This window comes from Megachile rotundata, chromosome 7 (assembly GCF_050947335.1).
Source record: "Megachile rotundata isolate GNS110a chromosome 7, iyMegRotu1, whole genome shotgun sequence".
NCBI classification, from domain to species: Eukaryota; Metazoa; Arthropoda; class Insecta; order Hymenoptera; family Megachilidae; genus Megachile; species Megachile rotundata.
In genome coordinates, this window is record NC_134989.1 from 17913522 (window position 1) to 17933790 (window position 20269).

Consider the following 20269-nt stretch of genomic DNA (forward strand, 5'->3'; position numbering starts at 1 on the left):
TAGCATAACTAGTCTGCATTGCTTGCTATTGTACTAGTACGCCTGTACTAGGAGATAATATTATTTCTGCACGAGTTGGCTTGTAATATCTCTCAGGCAGTATGGCAAGTACAAAGACAACAGGCAGTGTCCTGCAATTTAGGCCTGTTGAGGTGTCTCAGCGGTTACAAAATGGAGATAAATTTCTCAAATGGGACGAGGTGAGAGTAAAACAATGTTAAAAAAATTTAAGCAACGAGTTAACTTGTATGTATTATATTGTTTGCTTTATACCTGTGTAGGACTCTGGTATAGCGACTCTTGTGAATTTAAAGGTAGACAAATTTGGATTTTATCTACATTGGATAGATCAGAACAATGAGATGGACATGTTGGATATCGCTATAATAAGAGATACCCGCACTGGAAAATATGCTAAAGTACCAAAGGTAGCAAATTGCAACTTTTTAGATATAAATTGAAAATTAAAAATCAAATGATTTTATTAATTTAATATATTGATATATAATAGAAATTAAATTGTCTTGTCTTAACTTGTCTTTTTATAATTATATCGTGCTTTTGCATGGATGCTAATGATGCATAACACCAACACATGATAATTATTGACAAATCTATAAATAGAATATTACCTACTTTATGTCCTCAATGTAGTTCATTTTTTTCAGTCACATCTATCTTTATACACAGTGGAAATAATCGTAGTTATAGAGGAAGGAGATCAATTCTTATCTGTTCTATTTTCCTATAAATCAATAAACAGTATATAAAGTGGCTTTGTTTGTAGTTTCAACATGTATTAGTAGCTTATTGTAAAATAAGCCATTGTTTTGATTACAATGCGTATGATCTGATTATATGCAAAGAAACTTTGTTAGAGTTGCTATATTCAAAGTTTATGGCAATTCATATTAGATCTGTTTATTTAATCAATAAAATGGTTTTCAGGATTCTAAATTGAAATCTTTTATGACAATGGGGTCTCAAGATTCGATAGAGGATAGGACAATGACAATTTGTTATGGATCTGATTTTGTCAACATGAATTTTATTAACTTTTGTACAACACATGCAGAAATAGCACAACATTGGACAGAGCAAATCTTTCAGCTTGCATATAATTTAACTTTACTCAACACTAGTACGACTATGTTTTTGCAGAAAGCACATACCAAGCTTACACTTACAGCCGATAAATCAGGAAAAATTCCTGTGAAGAAGTGAGCATAATATTTTGTGTATATATGTATATATATATAAATATATATATTTTATGTATTGTCATTTCAGCATAGTAAGAATGTTTGCACAAAATAAAGATGACCGTAAGCGTGTTGAAAAAGCACTCGATATATCGGGTTTTCCATCGGGAAAAGTAAGTGACATATTGTAGGTTCAGTTATTTCTTAACATTCATAAAAATTTCAATATATTTTATTTCTAGAATGACGTGATATCGTTACAAAAATTTCAATTCGAAGATTTCTTCAACTTTTATAAGTCTCTTACTCAGCGATCGGACGTTGAAAAAGTTTTTGAGAACATCGTAGGCAATAATAAACGTAGAGTAATGTCCGTTACTCAATTTGTTGACTTTTTGAACAAAACACAAAGAGATCCGCGTTTGAATGAAATATTATATCCATATGCAAATGCGGCGAGAGCAAAAGACATTATAAGTCAATATGAACCAAATAAATGTAATGCCAATCGGGACCAGTTAAGTTTCGATGGATTCTTGAGGTATCTGATGAGCGAGGATAATCCAATCGTTGCTGTATCGAAACTTGAATTGTCGGATGATATGGAACAACCGCTTGCGCATTACTTTATAAATTCTAGTCACAATACATACTTAACAGGTACATAATAATACATATTTTTAAATTATAACTGATCGTATAAGCGTACCGTAATAATTATTAAATATTTTGTTTTAAATTTTTGTAGGACATCAACTTACCGGGAAAAGTTCCGTAGAAATATATCGTCAATGTTTGCTTGCTGGTTGTCGATGCGTGGAATTGGACTTCTGGAATGGAAAATTTGATGAACCTGTCATTGTCCATGGGTATGGTTATTTTTCAATTATTTAATTTGATTACTTTATATTTTGAAACGGAATTAAAAATATTTTTCTGTCTAGATATACATTTGTACCTGAAATTTATGCACGAGATGTGATTGAAGCAATTGCTGAAAGTGCTTTCAAAACTTCAGAATATCCTGTTATTCTTAGCTTTGAAAATCATTGTAATCCAAGGCAGCAAGCTAAGATAGCTCAGTATTGTAGAGAATTATTTGGAGAAATGTTGCTTGATGCTCCTCTTGAATCTCACAAGGTATTTTTCACACGATTATAGCTCGCATTATTTTGTTCTATAGTTCATGACTTTAGATGCACTTACATTTGAATTAGTTGGAACCCGGTCAAGAATTGCCACCTCCATCTCTATTGAAACGTAAGATTATAATAAAAAATAAGAAAAAGCATCATCATCATCATAAAAAACATAAGAAGAAGCAGCAGACACCAGTAACGGAGTTTGAAGAAGGAGCTCAAGAGAACGAGGATAGTGAGACAACAAATCAGACTGCTGATGGAGAAAATGGTCCACCACCGGATATTGTTCCTCAAGCTGATGCAGGTGATAACGATCAGCAGATAGGGAACGGAGATATTTCGCATCCTCCGATGTTGCAGCAAAGACAAGGCAGCAAAGATAGTGCTCAAGACGAAGATGGTTAGCGTGTACAGAAAAAAATTGAAAAAAAAAAGAAAGATGACAACATTAATTTCAACTTAAAATGTTTATTATTTCAGACGAAGAAGAAGAATCGAGTACAGAAGAGGATGAATCAAACGTGGAAGATATTAAGTTAAGGATGGAGGACAAAGTGCCTGCACCTGACAAAGTGGCGTCTAGCGCTAAAGAAACGGAAGCCGGAGCAGAAATTTCAGCCTTAGTTAATTATGTACAACCTGTTCATTTTAATAGTTTCGAATCAGCTGAGAGTACGTTCACGTGTATAATGCTGTTAATTATTAAATTTGCTTTTTTTTATTTACACTGAATTATTCGTGTAAATTGTTATAGAAAAAAACCGTATGTACGAAATGTCGTCATTCGATGAAAAACAAGCTACAACTTTATTAAAGGAACGACCACTTGAATTTGTGAATTATAATAAGCATCAACTATCAAGAGTATATCCAGCAGGCACGCGTTTTGACTCTAGTAATTTTATGCCTCAAGTATTTTGGAATGCTGGTTGTCAATTAGTTGCATTAAACTATCAAACGCTTGGTATGTGTATTTATTATTGATTGTAAAGGTATGACTTATCTTGTATCACAACTTTTTCTAACTTATTCTCCTTTGTTAATTAGATCTAGCAATGCAATTGAATCTAGGTATCTTTGAATACAATCAACGTTGTGGTTATCTTTTGAAACCGGAATTCATGAGGCGAAAGGATCGTCGATTAGACCCTTTTGCAGAATCAACCGTGGATGGTATTATAGCGGGAACAGTTCACATACATGTAATATCGGCTCAGTTTTTAACAGATAAAAGAGTGGGTACTTACGTTGAAGTAGATATGTATGGTTTACCTGCAGACACAGTAAGAAAGAAATTTCGTACGAAAATTGTTCCAAATAATGGAATCAACCCTGTATATGATGAAGAACCTTTTATCTTCAAAAAGGTGAAAATTAATTTTAATTTTTTTTTACTCAATTGTATGTACTTATTTATAGAAGAATATTATTTGTATCTGTTAGGTGGTGTTACCTGAACTTGCCTCGATTAGAATTGCAGCATATGAGGAGTCAGGCCGTTTAATAGGTCACAGGGTATTGCCTGTAGTTGGATTATGTCCTGGATATCGACACGTTGCTCTCAGAACCGAATGCGGGCAACCATTGCCTTTAGCAAGTTTATTTCTACACGTTATCGTGAAAGATTATGTTCCGGATGGACTGAGCGAGCTTGCAGAGGCTTTGGCAAATCCGATTAAGTACCAAAGTGAAGTAGAGAAGAGGGAAAAGCAATTGTCAGTTCTTACAGACTGCTTGGAAGCTCCGTCCGAGGAAGTTGATGTAAGGTTTGAAAGGTTGAACAGTTCTTTACTTACTAACTTAATAATAAATTAATACGCGCGTACTAACATTTTATAGGATAAACCGAAAGTTGGTGAAGGAGCAAGTTCTTCTAAGCCAGCTGTAAGTTTGTGGATTAGAAAATGTTAACGTTAACTGATTTCTACTTATAGTTCAATATGTTGTTTCAGGAGGAAAGTGTTAAAACGAAAAGACTACAATCTGTGGGCGAACTACCGACACCTGTTCCAACGACTGGCAGTGTTCATGGTAGGCCATCTATTGCTGCTACAAACACATCTGATACGTTAGAGGCTGAAGAAGGAATTCCTGCTCCTCCGGTTCAAGTTGTTGAAGCTTCCACGAACAAAAGTCCAATTAATGTCAGCGGCAGTACGTATCAATGTATTATTTTATGTTGTATTTTAACTGATATTCATAATTTTTTATTTTTATATTCTAGTGAGCGATGAAATAGTAGCTGAATCCTTAGAAAAATTAATGGAGAATAAATTAGTTAGAGAAAAGAAAATGGAGTTGGAGAAAAAGCTTGAATCGTTACGAAAGAAACATGAAAAAGAAAAATTAAGAGTGCAGTCGCAAAAGGGATCCGTGGACGGTGAAAAGCACAAATCGAAATTTTATGTTAGCCATAAATTAGTAAAACGGTTATCAAGCAGAAACATGTGAGTTATAGCCTGTTATCATAAAAATTTCATTCATGAACAAGTTTAAATAGATGTTAATACATCTATTTCTTTTGTAGCTTTTCTAGCGAAGTAGGATTGAGTTCATTGGCTGAGACGTCAGAGTGTACGGATTTAGAAAATCGTGAAGGAAATGGTGGAGCTCCAAAAGGATTACCCAGAAGTCAGAGTGAACGTTTTCTGGCTGTGTGCAAAGCTCACGTTCAACAGGAACGCGAACTTCAAGAAAAGTATTACGAAAGTCTATTTACGACCGTAGAGAAAGTAATGAAAAACTCTCAGTCTAACCAATTGAAAACATTGAGAGTATTACTAGAACGAGAAACTGCCGATGTTATGAGAAAACTCCAAGCTACAAGGCACGGAGAGGTATGATTTTGTCTCTGTCTTATATCCTAGAAATCCCTTTCGTAAACTTTTCTTAGCCCCTCCTTACATTATTTCTACATACGGGTTTTCAGATTCTAATGTCACTTGTGTTCGATATTAACTTTAGGTAAAACAGTTAGCAAAGGTACATAAAGATAAAGCGGAACTGGATCGTATGAAGAGGGAAGTAGCGAAGTCGACTGTCGAGAAGGGTGTGAACGAGTGTACTCGATTAACGAAGATTTATGAGAAAAGAAGGGCAGAGTTGGAACGGCAACACGAAGAAGTTCGACAAAGACTCGAAGAAGAAAGGGCTAAAGTATACATCTATCAAGCCCTTTTACTTTATTTGTATCGATTTGTTTGTATAGAGAATCAACTATTAATTTTATTTCAGGTAAAAGCTACACTAATGGCGGAGTACAGTAGTCGTTGTAGTAAATTTGAAAGCGGAGAGCTGCCATTATCTCCATCTGGCGGAACTAGTATGCCGGAATCACTTAGTGGGAATATGTATTGACTGAAACGATGGATGGTATCTTGATTTTAACTTGACACGGTTTGGAAAAATTTGCAAACCTATGGTAGTTTTGCCGAAAGTTTAATCCGGTTCGGGACGACAGCAACAACCGGTTTTACTTCTACGAAAGATAAGATTGGTAGCGTATACTGTAACGATAACGATAGAGAATTCGTGAGATCTACGCAGTTACCTGTGTTTTGCTAAAATAATTTTATCCACTTCCGAAAAAGTCTTTTTTGCAAAGTGTACAGCATTTACCAGAGAACGTATGATTTAGACAACAGTGTGAAATTTTAAACTAATTCTTCGGGGATGGTTCGATTACGCAAATCTCGCGTACAAGAAATTTTTGTTTCTTCAACGTTCACGATTTAATCATGTACATGCCAGCACGAAAGGTTCGTTGTTGATTAACTTGTCAAGAGGCGATTTTCCATTTTGTTCCATTGAAAAATTTTTGCTTTGTTTTTATTTTTCGAAAGATCAGCAACGAGCGTCGATCGATCCTCTGATCGACGCCATTTTGATCTCAGCGCAAATAAGTATCATTGACCGTTGTGTTCGACGAGATAAAGAAGCGAATTCTATGTTTCCTTCGATTCGATATTACTTACGCACAGTATTAAACGCACTGTTTCTCATTATACTCGAGAACATCGCCGCCCAATGTCGGGACTTTCTTCCATTTTTCGAATCGACGAAACTTCTGGGAATGTAACGAAAGCAAAGAACGAGATCACGTAGAAGAGGTACATGATTCTAAATAAGGAATAACGTTTCTAAGTGCTACTATTTAATCTTGTTATTATATGTATAAGGCGTTATTTAATTAGAAAAGATCGATGCTAAGTCGCGTTCCGGAAATATCGAATCGCTCGATCGTCAAAATGGTCGTCGACGATTTAGCGAAAGGGAAAAAATGAAAAAATGTACACAAACGAGGATGGAATCTCTTTGGCCTAGCGGTGTAAGGGACGCGGCGAGGTTTTAAGATTCGGATGGGCGTCTGCGTGATTTGATATATTTTTGACTGAAAGTATTCCGTATAAAGACAATTTTTTGGGTAGCCCATATTCTGAACGCTAAAAGAACATGATCGGTATTGTATAATGAAAGTCAACCAAAAAAATTTCAAAAAAAAGAAAGAGAATCGAAGAAGAGAAGAGGCGAGTAAATATTAGAAAAAAGGGAACGTTTCCAGCGTTTTTGTACCGTGCGATTTCACACTGCGGCCGTTTCGTGGCTAAAGGCGAGGATATAAAAAAACGATTTGGGGCGAACCTCTTTTAGGAAGACAATCAAAAATGTTACGTTGTAACATTGTCCTTGTTGTTTCTAATCGTACGATATTTTAAGTAATTCGATATTATGCGCATATATTATGTATAGATATATATATATAAATATATATATATATATACACGTATACATATTCATATAATTCTTAATAGCTATTACAAAATTTAGGATTAAAAGTTACGCGCGTTCACGCATTGTAAATTTCTCGTGTGATCCATCCTGTTATTTATCTCGTATATAAGATCGCGAGCTTTTGCAAAAAAAGGAAGAAAATTATCACTATTTAACACGCAACAATATGTAACATGTGTATATATGTATACGTGCACGCACACGACATACATACATTGGCGTTTATGCGTTTCACCACACGCGCAATTAGAGCGTGCTCGTTATCGATGCGAAAGAGAAAAGGGACACCTTTGCTATTATATATACGTACGTGTAACACTTGTGTCGTAGTTTATGTTGCGTCGAGATGTTACCTACGGATCAATTCCCTTCGATTTGGAGACTGAAGTTGATATTGAATCGTCTGTAGTAGAACTCTATTTATTTGAACGCGTAAAGGGAGCAAGAGAGTTCAGATATACATGTACAGTAGTAGATTTTCGATATATTGCCACTAATGGAACTGTAGGGGCAGAAAGTTTTTGGAGCTGACAATGTATTGGTAATGGTAAAAAGTTTATTTTCGAATCTTGTTTTTTTTCGTAGTCATGATTTAATCGTTGTTTACAGTTTTTATTCGATATGCTTGAAATTTCATAAAATTAAGGTATTAGACTTTTAACCCCTTAGGTAAAATGGGTATAAACATAAAATTACTACTTTGTTCTACGTGTTAATTAAAGTGTTCCTATAATAGGAATATCATGTTCGACAATAGCTTTGATAATAAGAATGCAGCAGTAATTTTTGAGGAAACCCAAACTCAATAAGAGGAGTGGTGAAAATATAGCGTTCCTATCTTTCGCAAACTTGTGCGGTACATTCAGTTAATTTGATATTCGATCAAATTTCATTCAATTAAATGGAGTTCTACTGTGCGCGTGACATAGTTTTACCATCGACACTTTAGTTGGTTTATGATGTATTTTCTTTACGTGATCGGCATACCCATATCTAGTGAGGGTAAGAGTGAAAATAGCGATGACATTCGGTTGGTGGTAACAAAGTGGATAAGGTAGTTGACTGCGAAGACAACAATGTTTAGCGCATCAGTCTTTATTTCCTTTAAATTTGCGCATTACTATGGAACGGAGATCTTAATCTAACAAAAAATAGTCGCGGAAATAGGAATGCTAGGTGTCGTAATCGGTAAAACAGTCAACTACGAATGCAAGGAATCTCAGAATCGATTGTTGAGCGTCGAGTCCCCATTTTCTGTAGATCGTTCCATTATATTACAGCGTTTACGAGTGTCGCGAGTATTCCGCCTGGGCTGGTCCACGGGTTCGACTATACGACGAGCTTGGGCGCGTTAGTAATTTGCTGGCATTTAGGCTCGTTTCGTTTTAAACCGTTTTCGTCGCGTAAAACACTAAACGATCGCAGCTTGAGACTCAAACGTTCGCCTTGTTACGCAGTTATACGTTATCTCACGCTCGTTTCTGGAATTTTTATTTTCCCTTCTCGGAGAAGGTACGTTGCCGTTGAAATATTCTACGAGACCCTGTTACCGGCTTGTTTTACGAGTCATCGGTGCAACAAGCGATATCGGTTGTAGTTTATTCCGTTTCTGAACACAGAATTCTTTTCTCGACAGTTTCTTAACTCTTGTGTAGGTAAACGGCTTATCGGAGTATCCGTTTCTATATTTCCTCCTAGTAGTTTTGTAAATTTTTGTAAGAATATTGCGAAATTATTTTGAATCTCTATGCTTTGGATAGTTTTGTGTCGGTTGAGGTGTTCGGAGTAAGAATTTTAAGCTAATAGGGGTTAGTTGCAATATATTTGAAACCAACAGAAAAGAAATATTTGAAACGTCTAATTGGTATTATTATTATTTACATAGTGATATAAAGAGAAACTGCGGCGGAATGTGCAGCCTCGTAGTTTCTTACACGTGATATTAAGGTTTTACGTAATTCGTAACAAATAACAGTATTTAATTCCGTGATTTACGTGGTTCATCGAGACGTATTTCGATAATGAATTGAACGATCGAGTGATTCTGTTGAAGCTGTGAGTTGTCAATAATTGTTTAATTGTAAGCACAAGGCACACTGCATTTTAAATTGGAAAAAAGTATGCATCTATCCTAACGAAAGAGACTACTAACAGTGTTGAATTTTTATCGTAGCAGAAGTTCTAAAATTTTTAATTACAAACGTTTGATCATCTTTTCTATGTTTTGGAGAAGTTGCAAAAACTTTTTCCGACCAAGCCCTCGCAAAATAAAATGCGCCACTGCTTATTAGCGTTAGATAGTATTAGCCCTTACGTTAATATTTCCATTATCAATTGGAATTCTTTATTCATTCTCGTGTTCTTTTCAAACAGAACTCTAGAAGTATCTTAATGACCCTTATTATAAAAACGATCGTAGGTGTTGTAGTTATTGTATTGGCAATAGAAAGTTCCTTACGTATAATTTGTCATAACTTGTAAAATATTTACAAACTGGTACGCGGCGTTTGAAAGATTAATGCACGGGTTAAAAAAAAAGAGATTCCTCCAAGGGTATAGTTTTAAGCGTCCATCCGGATGAAACGATCGTACACGATGAGTTACCAATATTCCTTGTTTTATTCGCGATCACATTTTCGCTACAAAGTTACCATCTTCCATTCTAACGAAGGATGAAGAGAAAAAAGAATGATGTCTCACGTAGCGGTGGACTCGATTGATGAGAACATTTTAACCAAGAGGAAAGCGCAGTGATAATCTATTAAAAGATGAGATAAGTGTAAGTGTAAGCGCGCGCGGGTATATTTAAATTAAGTAGCGATAGTCGATGGAAGAAACTACCTTTAGCGTTCAAACGCGAGGGAAATCAATAGTACCATTTATGCTAAGTCGTACAAGATTATCGGAAGTTTATATATACATGCATACATACACGTACGCACACAACACACACACATACACATACACAATCTCTGTATATCGTAAACGTTCGTATACAGATTATACGTGTGTCGATGTTTTTCCCGATCGTTTAACCCTGCAGTGGTCGCGTCTATAAATGTAACGTAAGCGGTCGCGTGGATGATGAGCATTATCCATTTTAAAAAGAACTGTGCGTCTTTAATATACCCGACTTGCCGAAGATATATGTTGTTAGGTTGGCAATTAATTCGTTCGATTATGTAGACGTATGCACTTATTAGCATATTTAGGATTTTATTTAAGCTGGGCCAAGTCTTCTGGTTTCCTGTATATTCTATATCTTTTAGAAATTTAAGTTTCAGAATCTGGAAATGACTAAAAATACAGTGAGCCATCACTTACAAGAAAAATCGCGAATTTAGTTACCAACCTAACACATTAGATTTTTGCACGTGATTTTTTCCATATGTGAAGTACACAAATACATATTACTAGTTTTTGAATATGGATGATTAATGTCATCCGCGCGACCACTCTAGGGTTAAAAATCACGACAATGCATCGCTTACGTTCGCGACATCAACGAGTACGATTTGTCGCAAGCGTGTAACTTTATAAGATACTCGACAGGCGATACGTGGTTGTGAATTATTTTTCAAGCGCTTGCAGTCGAGAGCGAAACATTTCCGAACGATCGTTTGTTAATTGTCGTTCGAATAAACATCTCTGGTCTCTCGACGAATTCCTTCTTCCGTTGCACGAGAAACTTTGAAAAATTTCTTGTCAAACTCGTGTCACACGATGCATTTCCCTTAAATATTTTTTCTGCGCGGGTAATCGCGCATTCGCTCAGGACGAACACGGTTTCGTCCTCTTCCTATATTCCTGTAATGTACAGGGTGCGGCGAAATTGGTATTAGTGCGGTGTGATGATAGTTAACAGTATTTTACGAAGATCTATATGTACTACAAAAGCAAAATGTGAGCGCGTGTCTGTGTGCGTGAAAGAGAGAGCGAGACTAAATTTCTACATCCCTAGATCCTTAACATCCCCGTAACACTATATCCTTAAATCTCCTACAATTTAAGTTGCTTTCGTCTCGAGCTTTGTTTTATCGGAATTAAAATTTTTTAATATATCACTTATAATTAAACGACTAAAATAAAAATCCTCGAAGGTTTACTATCCTATTTCCTTCCTTCTTAAGGGAAGAGGAAGAAATTAAAAAATTAACACGTCTAACGAAGCATAAACTTTTGAAACACGAAATGATCATACGTCGACTTGTTCGTGTAAAAAAGAAAGCCGAACAAAAGAAATTGGTTCCACAATCTCAACCTATCATCATCTCTCTCGTATCAATAAATTCCGTCGCATCCTGTATACGAACAGCGTGCGCGAATTATGTATATTACACACGTACCTAACGTATAAGTATAAAGGAAAAGAAGCTAGATTCCGAGGACAGATATTATATTCATGTTGATATATTATGTGTTGTTGCTGTTGATGTTGTTAACGGTAGATTAGCGAAAAAAGTGGCAGTACTAGCGTATAGTCGTTGTTTCGTAGAGCTAACGGCGAGGACTAGCATTTGCGTTACCTGTACGCGACGCGTGGTCGTGGAAATCGATTGCCAAAAAAAAAGAAATAACAAAAATCGATTGCGTGCGAATATTAGCGTGTACTTCTTGCGTATTACGCGAAAAGAGTACACGCGTGCGTGTAAAAGAGTACACGCGTGCGTGTAAAAGAAACAGTTATAAGTCGTAGATATAGTTTTATGAAAACGGCCTATCGACGATCGTGACGGTCTGGCGTCGCTCACGTTCCTTTCGAAATTCAATTGCCCGCCGATCTTCTCGTCACGAGCAGAGCTTTTGAACCGATATTCTCGGGTTTTAACGATCTCCTGTTTTCTACACCGATAGTTTGCGCTGTCGCGAATTTTCAGGCATACGGTTCGGAACGCGGACATCAAATAGTTTAGATCTCGCCGATATTTCGTTGATTGTACGTGTAAAAATATTGTCTAACAGATGCATATTCTTCTAACGTATAGAGAGACATTCGTTATAGAGCGTGCAGGAATTCGTTAAAATCCGAGGACTTTCTTCGTCAAAACCATGATCCGTCTTCGCGAAGACTTTTCGTCGCTGAGGCGAGTAAAATTGTCAACTTACGTAAACGATCGCGGTTAGAGTCGCGAGATAGATCATTTTCTACCATGAATCTCTTCGGCATCCGTGCGAAACAAGGTTCTTTTTTAACAACGATTCTTCGTACCTGACTCGATTCTTCTGTCGGTCCAACGTTGTACCTCGGTGGGCTCTTTTTCTAAACAAGAAATACACGTAAACGAGCACGCGAGAGCGGCAGAGCTTCTTCGCTCCTTCAGATCGTCAAGTCTGTCAATTCTTCGATGCTTCGAATACTTCTTCGATGTTTCAATGTGATTTTCATTCTCCGTCGAATTCGTTTCTGTACCTATCTTATACTGGTCGTCGTTTTTTCGTCCGAACGTGTTCTCTTTCGGTTCCGAGACGGTGCCATTTTCATTCTACGATCGACCGACCGCTTCCGTGTCGTTTCTTCTTTCTACGAGCGTTCCTCCGATTTTGCTCAATCACTCCCGTTTCCGTTGCAACGAGAGTCGAGTCGACATCTATTTCTATCGATTTTATTGTTGCGTCGTAGGCCTTTAAGTCTTGCCAATTGTTCAAGATTCTCTTGCCTTCCGATCGAAACTAATTCTCGATCGTCCAACGCGAGGACACTAAACAGTGATCTCCTCTCCTTCAGATATTTCAACAGTCGGCCGTCATATTTCAATTGTATTTATTCCATATTTTTATGTTACTTTTCGTCGTCGATAATAATTTGAACCGGAACGATCAGATACATTTGCAATAAACATTGTACTTGGTTATCGTTCTCGTTTACGTATGAATGTCCGGTAATAAGAAGCAAAGGGATGGGGTGTGACATCGATCGACTCGCGAAATATTTGCAAACGATTAACGGAACACGTTTTCCTTGTGCAAATTAGAACGACACGCGGTGTGTGTCGCGGACAGTTTGTTTTCCCTCGGCTTCCAACACGGTCGATTCCTTCCTCGGTTACTGTCACGCAACGCACCGAGAAAATTGAGGGTTTCGTCCTTTCGTTGTCCACGAGCTTCTACCACGCTCTCGCTCCCTACGCTCCCTTCGCTCGTGAACGGTTATTGTTAATTGCCCGTACAAAAAACCGTGCGTACCTATTAACCGTAATTTACGAGTCGCTTCCACATTAGATCCCGCCGACCGGAGGGATTACTCGTTGTAACGTTCCTTTCAAGATTTTTCGCCGATACATATTTTAAGCTACTTTATGCGCGTCTCAACGCTGTTCTCGTCAATTGATTTAGCGTAGCAATTTCATTTTCTACAAGAAGTTACTCTTTCGTTATTCTTCGTTACATACAGAGTGATTCGAAACGAATATAACAGAAACCTGGACTGCTAGGAAATTTTTGTTGCTGCGCACAAAAAATTCTCATAGACCTCCTCTCTTCGATATTGGTTGCATTTTATTTGCTTCGCCAGCGATGTAATTCGGCACAGTTTCTTGTAGGTTTTTTTTACTATCTGTATAACGATCTTTCAAAATTAATTTACATGGAGTGACACATAATTTCGGGGGTGAAAGAGAATAAAATTTCGAACTAGAAGTTCCTTTTAAAATAACATTAACTCTTAATAACTCGATACGTAACGATATCACTGAGCCAAAATGGGAAGAGGAACGTTTGATTTGAAGTTCTACTAGCTGGGAACGTAACGGTATACGCGTATCGACACGCCAATTTTAATCGAAACTTATATCTGTGATTCATTGAATTTCTCACTAACGAAATCTGCATTCGTTGTACAGTAATTTCGCACATGCTCGTTCGATCTTACGAACGAAACGACGGAGGTCAATTTCGCAGAATCTCAATGGCATCTTATTTGGTGAAAAATGGATTCGCATGGTTATATATTTTCTTTTGATTTTCGTGTTTGTTTATTGCGAGAATGCGTGTATGCATGAACGTATGTCGACGTGTCCTCACGGTGTTTCTTCGAGAGACACGATGCACACCCTCCTCCAAAAGCTCGTCCTCCGTTGTCGCAAATTGATTGCGAGTCCGCACAGATCTTCCGTAACGATAAGGATTTTTTGAGCCGTTTTTTATACGTGTACACCTCGCCTTTTCTTCCTGATCGGGTGGTCAACGACTCCCGAGCCACAACTCGTTCCCACGATCGGACTGTTTTTTCTCGACATTTCGGAATATTTATTCGATTTCGACGCATTTACATTATTTTTTTTCCTGCTTGGACAGCTACGTGTTTTAGGTGTATCGTTCTTCGATTTAGGAAAGACGTAGTAGCCTCGAATTACGAAGGTTCCGTGCGCGAGACGACGCTTTCGTTGTTGCTTCTGTTCCTCGTGGAACGAGAGTTTTCGAAACGCGTTACGATCTCGAGTTGCTTCCATTTTAGGGTTTCGGTACCGCTTTCGTCGACGGATCGTAGCATTTAGCGTTCTTTGCCCGAAACTAAGAAGAATATCCTCGGAACTGGTCGAATTATTTAAACTTCCGTTATCCTTTTGAGGAAAAAAGGGACAACCTAGTCGTCGAGATATTCTTCTCGTTTCGGTGTCGCGATTCGGTTGCTCGGACCTCGAAGAAACGTCAGGGTACCGAAACAATCGATGTCGATCGGTTTTCAACCGATTTTGGGTGTACTTTTTTAGGCAAAAGCGTTATAGAAAATATTGTTACTCCCTGTTACGAATAAGCAGCACGAATTAAAGGAAAAAATAACGAGACCCAGTTATCATACCCGTATCGACGATATATGAGTTTTAACGATATTCTATAAATGGCTGTACCGTATTGTAAAATCAAAGATATAGTGTACAATAAAGTTTAGTGTTGTAGACACGTTTTGCTGTTATTTTACCCTGAATTCCCTATTATTGAATCGCGATCCTTGAGCGGGTAACTATGGATAAAAAAATGAATAAAATGAACGGTCAAAATCTTTTATTACAGAACGATAACAATTCTTTTTTCAAAGTATAATAAAATTTCTGTTTGTTCGCTCGATCGCGTCAGGCGAATGAAATTCCTCAGCATGTATCCATGGGTTTTTGTATATACGCCACGAGAATGTGATACCTGTCCAAGATACTGTACTCCTGTCCGCCGTTGTCGGTTTTGTTCGAAAACAGAATCTTACGATTGGCTACTTCGCGCACCATCGCGTCCTCGAACTCCTGCTTCAGGTGGTCAGGGATTCGCGAGATGAACGGATTAACGGCTATCGTATGATCTGAAATAAACGTTGTTGAATTATGCATTAGATATTAAGATCGTATATTACTAGACGTTGCTGTACTTAGTACAATAATGCTGTACTTTTTAATATTTGCATGTTCTGGTAAACGAAGCTCTTTTCTCTTTTGCTGCAGTGCAGAATCTTGAAGCCGATGCTTTCCAGCATCTTCCTGAGGGCTGCCCGCGAGTCCTTGTATCGTTGGAAAAAGGGGATGAAGCGATCCGCGTCCTGAAAAGAAAAATACGAACGAGAGCGTTGGACGATCGCGATGCAATAGGTAGACATTCGCTTGTCGTGCAACCTCCATGTACGGTTTGTATCGAGGATTTTCGTGCAGCTTCGTGTAAGCGTCGAACCCGTTGTTCCAAGCTAGGAACATGATCAGTGCCTTCCCTCCTGGTCGCAACAGCTTGTACACGTTCTCGAAAGCTCGCCTAAATTCGACGCGATAATCAGCGTAATATTATAAAGGCGATTTAGAATTTGTTAAACGATATTTTACTTTCGAATAAAAATCACGACGATAAATACCAAGTATTGTGGCACCAATGGAAACAATAAAACGATAACGCATTGCTGTATCGTCCAATCGCTTCGTTAGGCAAAACGGTGGCTTCGATATCCAACTGCAAGAACAATAAGCGTTTCTCGTCGCGGTACTTTTGCCTCGCGTGCTCGATCATCGCTTTCGATATGTCTGCCCCTACAACGAATATCACGGAAATCAATTTCTAACACTCGTGTCCGATCATGCTTAGGCTACTTTTGTTCTCTTACCAACTAATTCTGCATCCTGCGACAATCTCGGAAGAATCAGCCGTTTGGTTACGTCTCCGGGTCCGCACCCGATGTCTATGCACACGCCTTTCATCTCCGACATCTCTTTCTCGAATTCTTCTATTATGTCGAGAGCATCGAGAAACTGGGGCTTGCTAGCGTTCACGTATTCCTCGACCATGTTCATGTTCGATCCGTTCTTCGATCACTAGGGTCGCTCGATCTCAAACACGTTTGAACCAATCGTAAGAAGTTTGTGAACTGAAGACGATTTATCCCCGAAAGGAAAAAAGACGACGCTTCGAGCAAAGTACGAACTATCGACTCAATACGCAGTCAGATCTTTTCCTGGTGACTTTTCGACCCGACTTTGGTATTCAATTCGGTGACTCTCGCATACAGTTCCCCCGTTTTTCTATTTCATTCTATTTTTTCTTCTTTTCTTCGGCTCCGCTCTCCGCGCTTCTTTTTCTTCCTGTTCTGTCTCCGTCCAGCCCGTACCTACCTCAATATCCGAATTCTTCGGAGCTCGCAGCTCGTTCCAGCACCTTCACGAACTCGATGGTCACGTTCGGAAGTTCATTGACCTGCTGTTGCTCGACGAACGCGTTCGAGCAGCAAGGGCCATTATCCGATTTTTGCTTTCGATGCTCATTCATCGACATCTTTCTTTGCTCGTCGATTGTCTCTCGCGCGTATTTAACGATTGTCAAATTTAATTTTCGTTATCATTCGAGCGATATCGACATCCAGATGTTTATCAAACGGTCAGATATATGTCTCCGATCGATACTATCGAGGTTTTTTAATCGGTGAAAAATTCGCGAGTGTTTATCGTAGCGAGGTCGCAGCACACCGGATACTGGGGAACGGTTGCTTAGAATTTTAGTAAGGAAGGTCCGGGCCATATTGAATAAGAGTGTAGGGACTAGGTGGTTCCGAGACGAAAGGGGAAGTCGTCGCGGCCAGTTTGCCAGCCGATTGATCCTTCGGTACAGGTCCGATTTTTACCGAGTGCTCACGAAGGGTTCCATAGTAAAACTCGCGCGAGTAGCTGTCGAGAGTATTTCGTGCGAGTGAGTATTGCGCCGATAGCTACTCGTCCGAGAGCGACCCGTAGCAGTCTCGTTCATATCGATAAATGTAGCCCATGAAAGGAAAGAAGGCATCGCTGATCGATCGAGGGAACAGATCGGTAGAAACATCGCGCTCCAGTTTAATTCATTAATTACGGTAAGCAGAGAAAGGGGCGCGGATACGTCCTATAAAAATAACAATGACACGCGCACGATAAATAGAATACACGCGTCGGTATAACGAGGGCGGCTTTTAATCGAGCGAGAAATACAATGTTTGCTCGGCGAATAGACGACCGGTTCAATTTCCTAACGACGCCTTAACGATCGTCCTCCGTCGACGACAAGGAGCGGCGAAAGACGACCGCTGACATGCGGGCAAATATTTGCGGGACAGAGGTACGAACGTACCAACGCTACAGGTAAGGTATCGAGATACATGCATCTTCGTTCGAGAGTAGCTTCACGACGCTTTTATGTCGTACTCGTGTTCCATTTTTGATGTTTTCAAATTGTTTCTTACTCCCTGTTAATCAGTCATTTCGCATCGAGAACATTAATAACCATACTTAGCAAACGCTATACTTCCCATTGAAGTGGAATAAGCGTTATTTTACGGTTCTTTTATGTTATCGAATCGCATCAGACTGTAAAGATTTCTGTCACAAACTGTCTCGTCCGATCGATTCTCCTAGCTCCAGCTTTGGAGTACTTGATTCTTGCTTCGGATACGTCGAGGCTCTTCTCTGCTTCGTCTTTCGATAAAATTTAAAGTCCGTCGTCGATATCGCGTCATCCGCAGCCGCATGCGGTGACGAATCGTAACGACATATCGACAAACGTAGACGAACGACGAAGATGAATGGTGGAGGCGTTCATTGAGATGCAGAAATCGTCCGCGGTAGCGGCGTCCTTGATCTCGAGGTCGCGTAAATAACACGCGTCGCGAAATACGTTACAATAAGCTTCCGGGAAAATCGGCACGGAAGATACCCTCGACGTAACTCGAAAGCGAGCTGACTGGCCTCGTAGGAAATATTTATGAAAGTCAGCGTGGGTTGACCCGATTTGCTGACCTCGTCGTCTTTCTTTCTCTCGCCTCGTCTTTAGTTCTCTATCCTCTCTTCGAGTTACACTCGACTAACGCAATATACGAAGACAACAAAAGCTCGCGCGCCTACTTTCGAACTTTACGCAATCTAGGAACCGTGACGCGGAATCGCAGCTGCGATTACAAGGTAGATCTTTCACTTTTCCACGAGCTTCGAAATTCGCGTCTTTTTTAAAGAGTGCTAACCCCTCATAGCTTCGTTACTTTTTCTTAATGTCGAATTCGCGAACCTTAGCGAATCGAATAACCGGAGAAGCTTTCTGGGCGAACGCAAGGCAAGATTGAAGTTCGTGGGTGAAACGTTGCGAAAGGTAGCGAAATTTCTCTCGTTTCCTTGCCTAAATCCTGGTGTACGTTCGTGTGTATCGAAGGAAGGAGGCGGCGGGCGGAGAGAACGAAGGGCTTTGATAAATGACTGACGCGGAAAAAAATCCGCGTCGATACGTCTTGCTCGAGAAGATGCGCGCTTGTGGAACGAGACGGGAGGAGACGAAGCGAGGAAGAGAGAGAAAGAGAGCGAGGGATTTCAAGAGGAAGAGTAGATTTCGAGCTAAAGCATGCTCCAACTCTGCTTTTACTTTCTTGCCCATCTGCTAATTAAATTTTCTTCTTAAACGATAACCGATATCGAGCAAACGTTATCTCGAGATCCGACGCTATCGTAACAACCAATCAGAAATGCAACGAGCAGTCGAAAGCGTTTACTCGAATTCTTTACGAACGCTTGATGCAACGCGCAAAAACGCTTTCAGTCGATCTTTAAAATATATCTCGCGTACGAGCGTGTGCGCGTGTCGTAGACGATTGGTAAAGAGGTTCGATGGTCCTTCCGCGAATGCGTGCTCTATCGGAAAACACTGAGTGAGATATATGGAGAGATTATACGAGATGGCGTTTCAGAGTCGAACGGGCCGCTATTCTCCGCTCCGTCAATTATGCTAATTTCGATTGCCGCGAGATTAATGGAAGAAGGCGGCGTCCCCTTCGTATACTCGCTTCTTGGAGGCCCGAGACGCCACGGACCTGACGTTTCTTCCGCATTCGACCGACCGTGTATAATGTAGCAGACTCGTAATTATTGCGGGTTACACGATGACCTTTCCTATCCGAAGCTGCGAATCGATTTTTCCTTTCGATCGAACGAGTTCGCGAATCACGACCGATCGACGTTTGCATACGTCCATCAAATTTCACTCGCGTAACAACAATATATTCAGGTGGTTTTTTTCGATCTTTGTCTGCGCGATGGCGGACGAGCCGATATTAGTGCGAAAAATTAGTGCGATATTAGTTGCGTCGTCGCGATTGTGTGGTCCACGTCTCCGTGCATTCGTTATTCCGACGATGACGAGGAATGCACCTTCCATTGTCGACACACGCGTCATAAATACGAGCAAAGAAACATCAAGATCCCGGAATGCAAAGAGGACAACGTAACAGGATCCATTAACCTAAAGAAGAAGAAGTTTGACGCTCGCATCGACAATACATGTCTTTCGATATGCATCTGACGTACGTGACCTCTTTTCTTTCGCGATATTCCGATTGTTCGAAGGTCGTGCTGTTCTTGGCAACGCATTGTCGACGACCGAGACCTTTCGATTCTTCTCTGAACACGGTTTAGGAATTTGGAATTTCGATTCCAAGGAAAGAAAGCTGGCGTTACGTGGTCGGAGGAAGGCGAAACTGAATGTCCAGACTGAAAGGAACGATTTTCGGTTGAAGGGTCGGGTCGGAACCCTTCCCCGGTGCGAAAATATTAACGGACAAACGGCGAGCTCCTTCTATGCACGCCTCTCCTTCGAGGAAAGTATGAAAATCCATACAGTCGCTCGGAGAAAATATCCGTCATTTAAAATGGATGGATTTAGGTG

At 39.5% G+C, this 20269-nt stretch overlaps 2 protein-coding genes across 3 annotated transcripts; one reads left to right on the top strand and one right to left on the bottom strand.

Annotated features, from left to right (window-relative positions):
* The first annotated feature begins 33 nt into the window (after nt 1-33).
* On the top strand, nt 34-15032 carry Plc21C (Phospholipase C at 21C). 2 transcript variants are annotated; one of them, XM_003708376.3, is made up of 18 exons: nt 34-200; nt 282-428; nt 949-1220; nt 1291-1375; nt 1445-1862; nt 1951-2071; nt 2147-2342; nt 2420-2744; nt 2825-3016; nt 3099-3308; nt 3392-3711; nt 3788-4105; nt 4184-4228; nt 4297-4498; nt 4569-4791; nt 4872-5181; nt 5309-5500; nt 5579-15032. In XM_003708376.3, exons 1-18 carry the CDS (start codon nt 102-104, stop codon nt 5699-5701), a joined length of 3798 nt encoding a protein of 1265 aa, XP_003708424.1. In that variant the 5' UTR covers nt 34-101; the 3' UTR covers nt 5702-15032. The 2 variants fall into 2 exon arrangements, with proteins under 2 accessions (XP_003708424.1, XP_012152849.1); XM_012297459.2 differs by lacking the exon at nt 4184-4228.
* Nucleotides 15033-15121: 89 nt separating this feature from the next.
* jhamt (juvenile hormone acid methyltransferase) lies at nt 15122-19954 on the bottom strand. Its single transcript, XM_003708377.3, has 5 exons — nt 16209-19954; nt 15963-16134; nt 15733-15865; nt 15512-15659; nt 15122-15425 (listed from the first exon to the last, which is right to left on the bottom strand). The coding sequence occupies exons 1-5, from the start codon at nt 16393-16395 to the stop codon at nt 15223-15225; spliced, it is 843 nt and encodes a 280-aa protein (XP_003708425.1). The 5' UTR covers nt 16396-19954; the 3' UTR covers nt 15122-15222.
* Between the last annotated feature and the right edge of the window lie 315 nt (nt 19955-20269).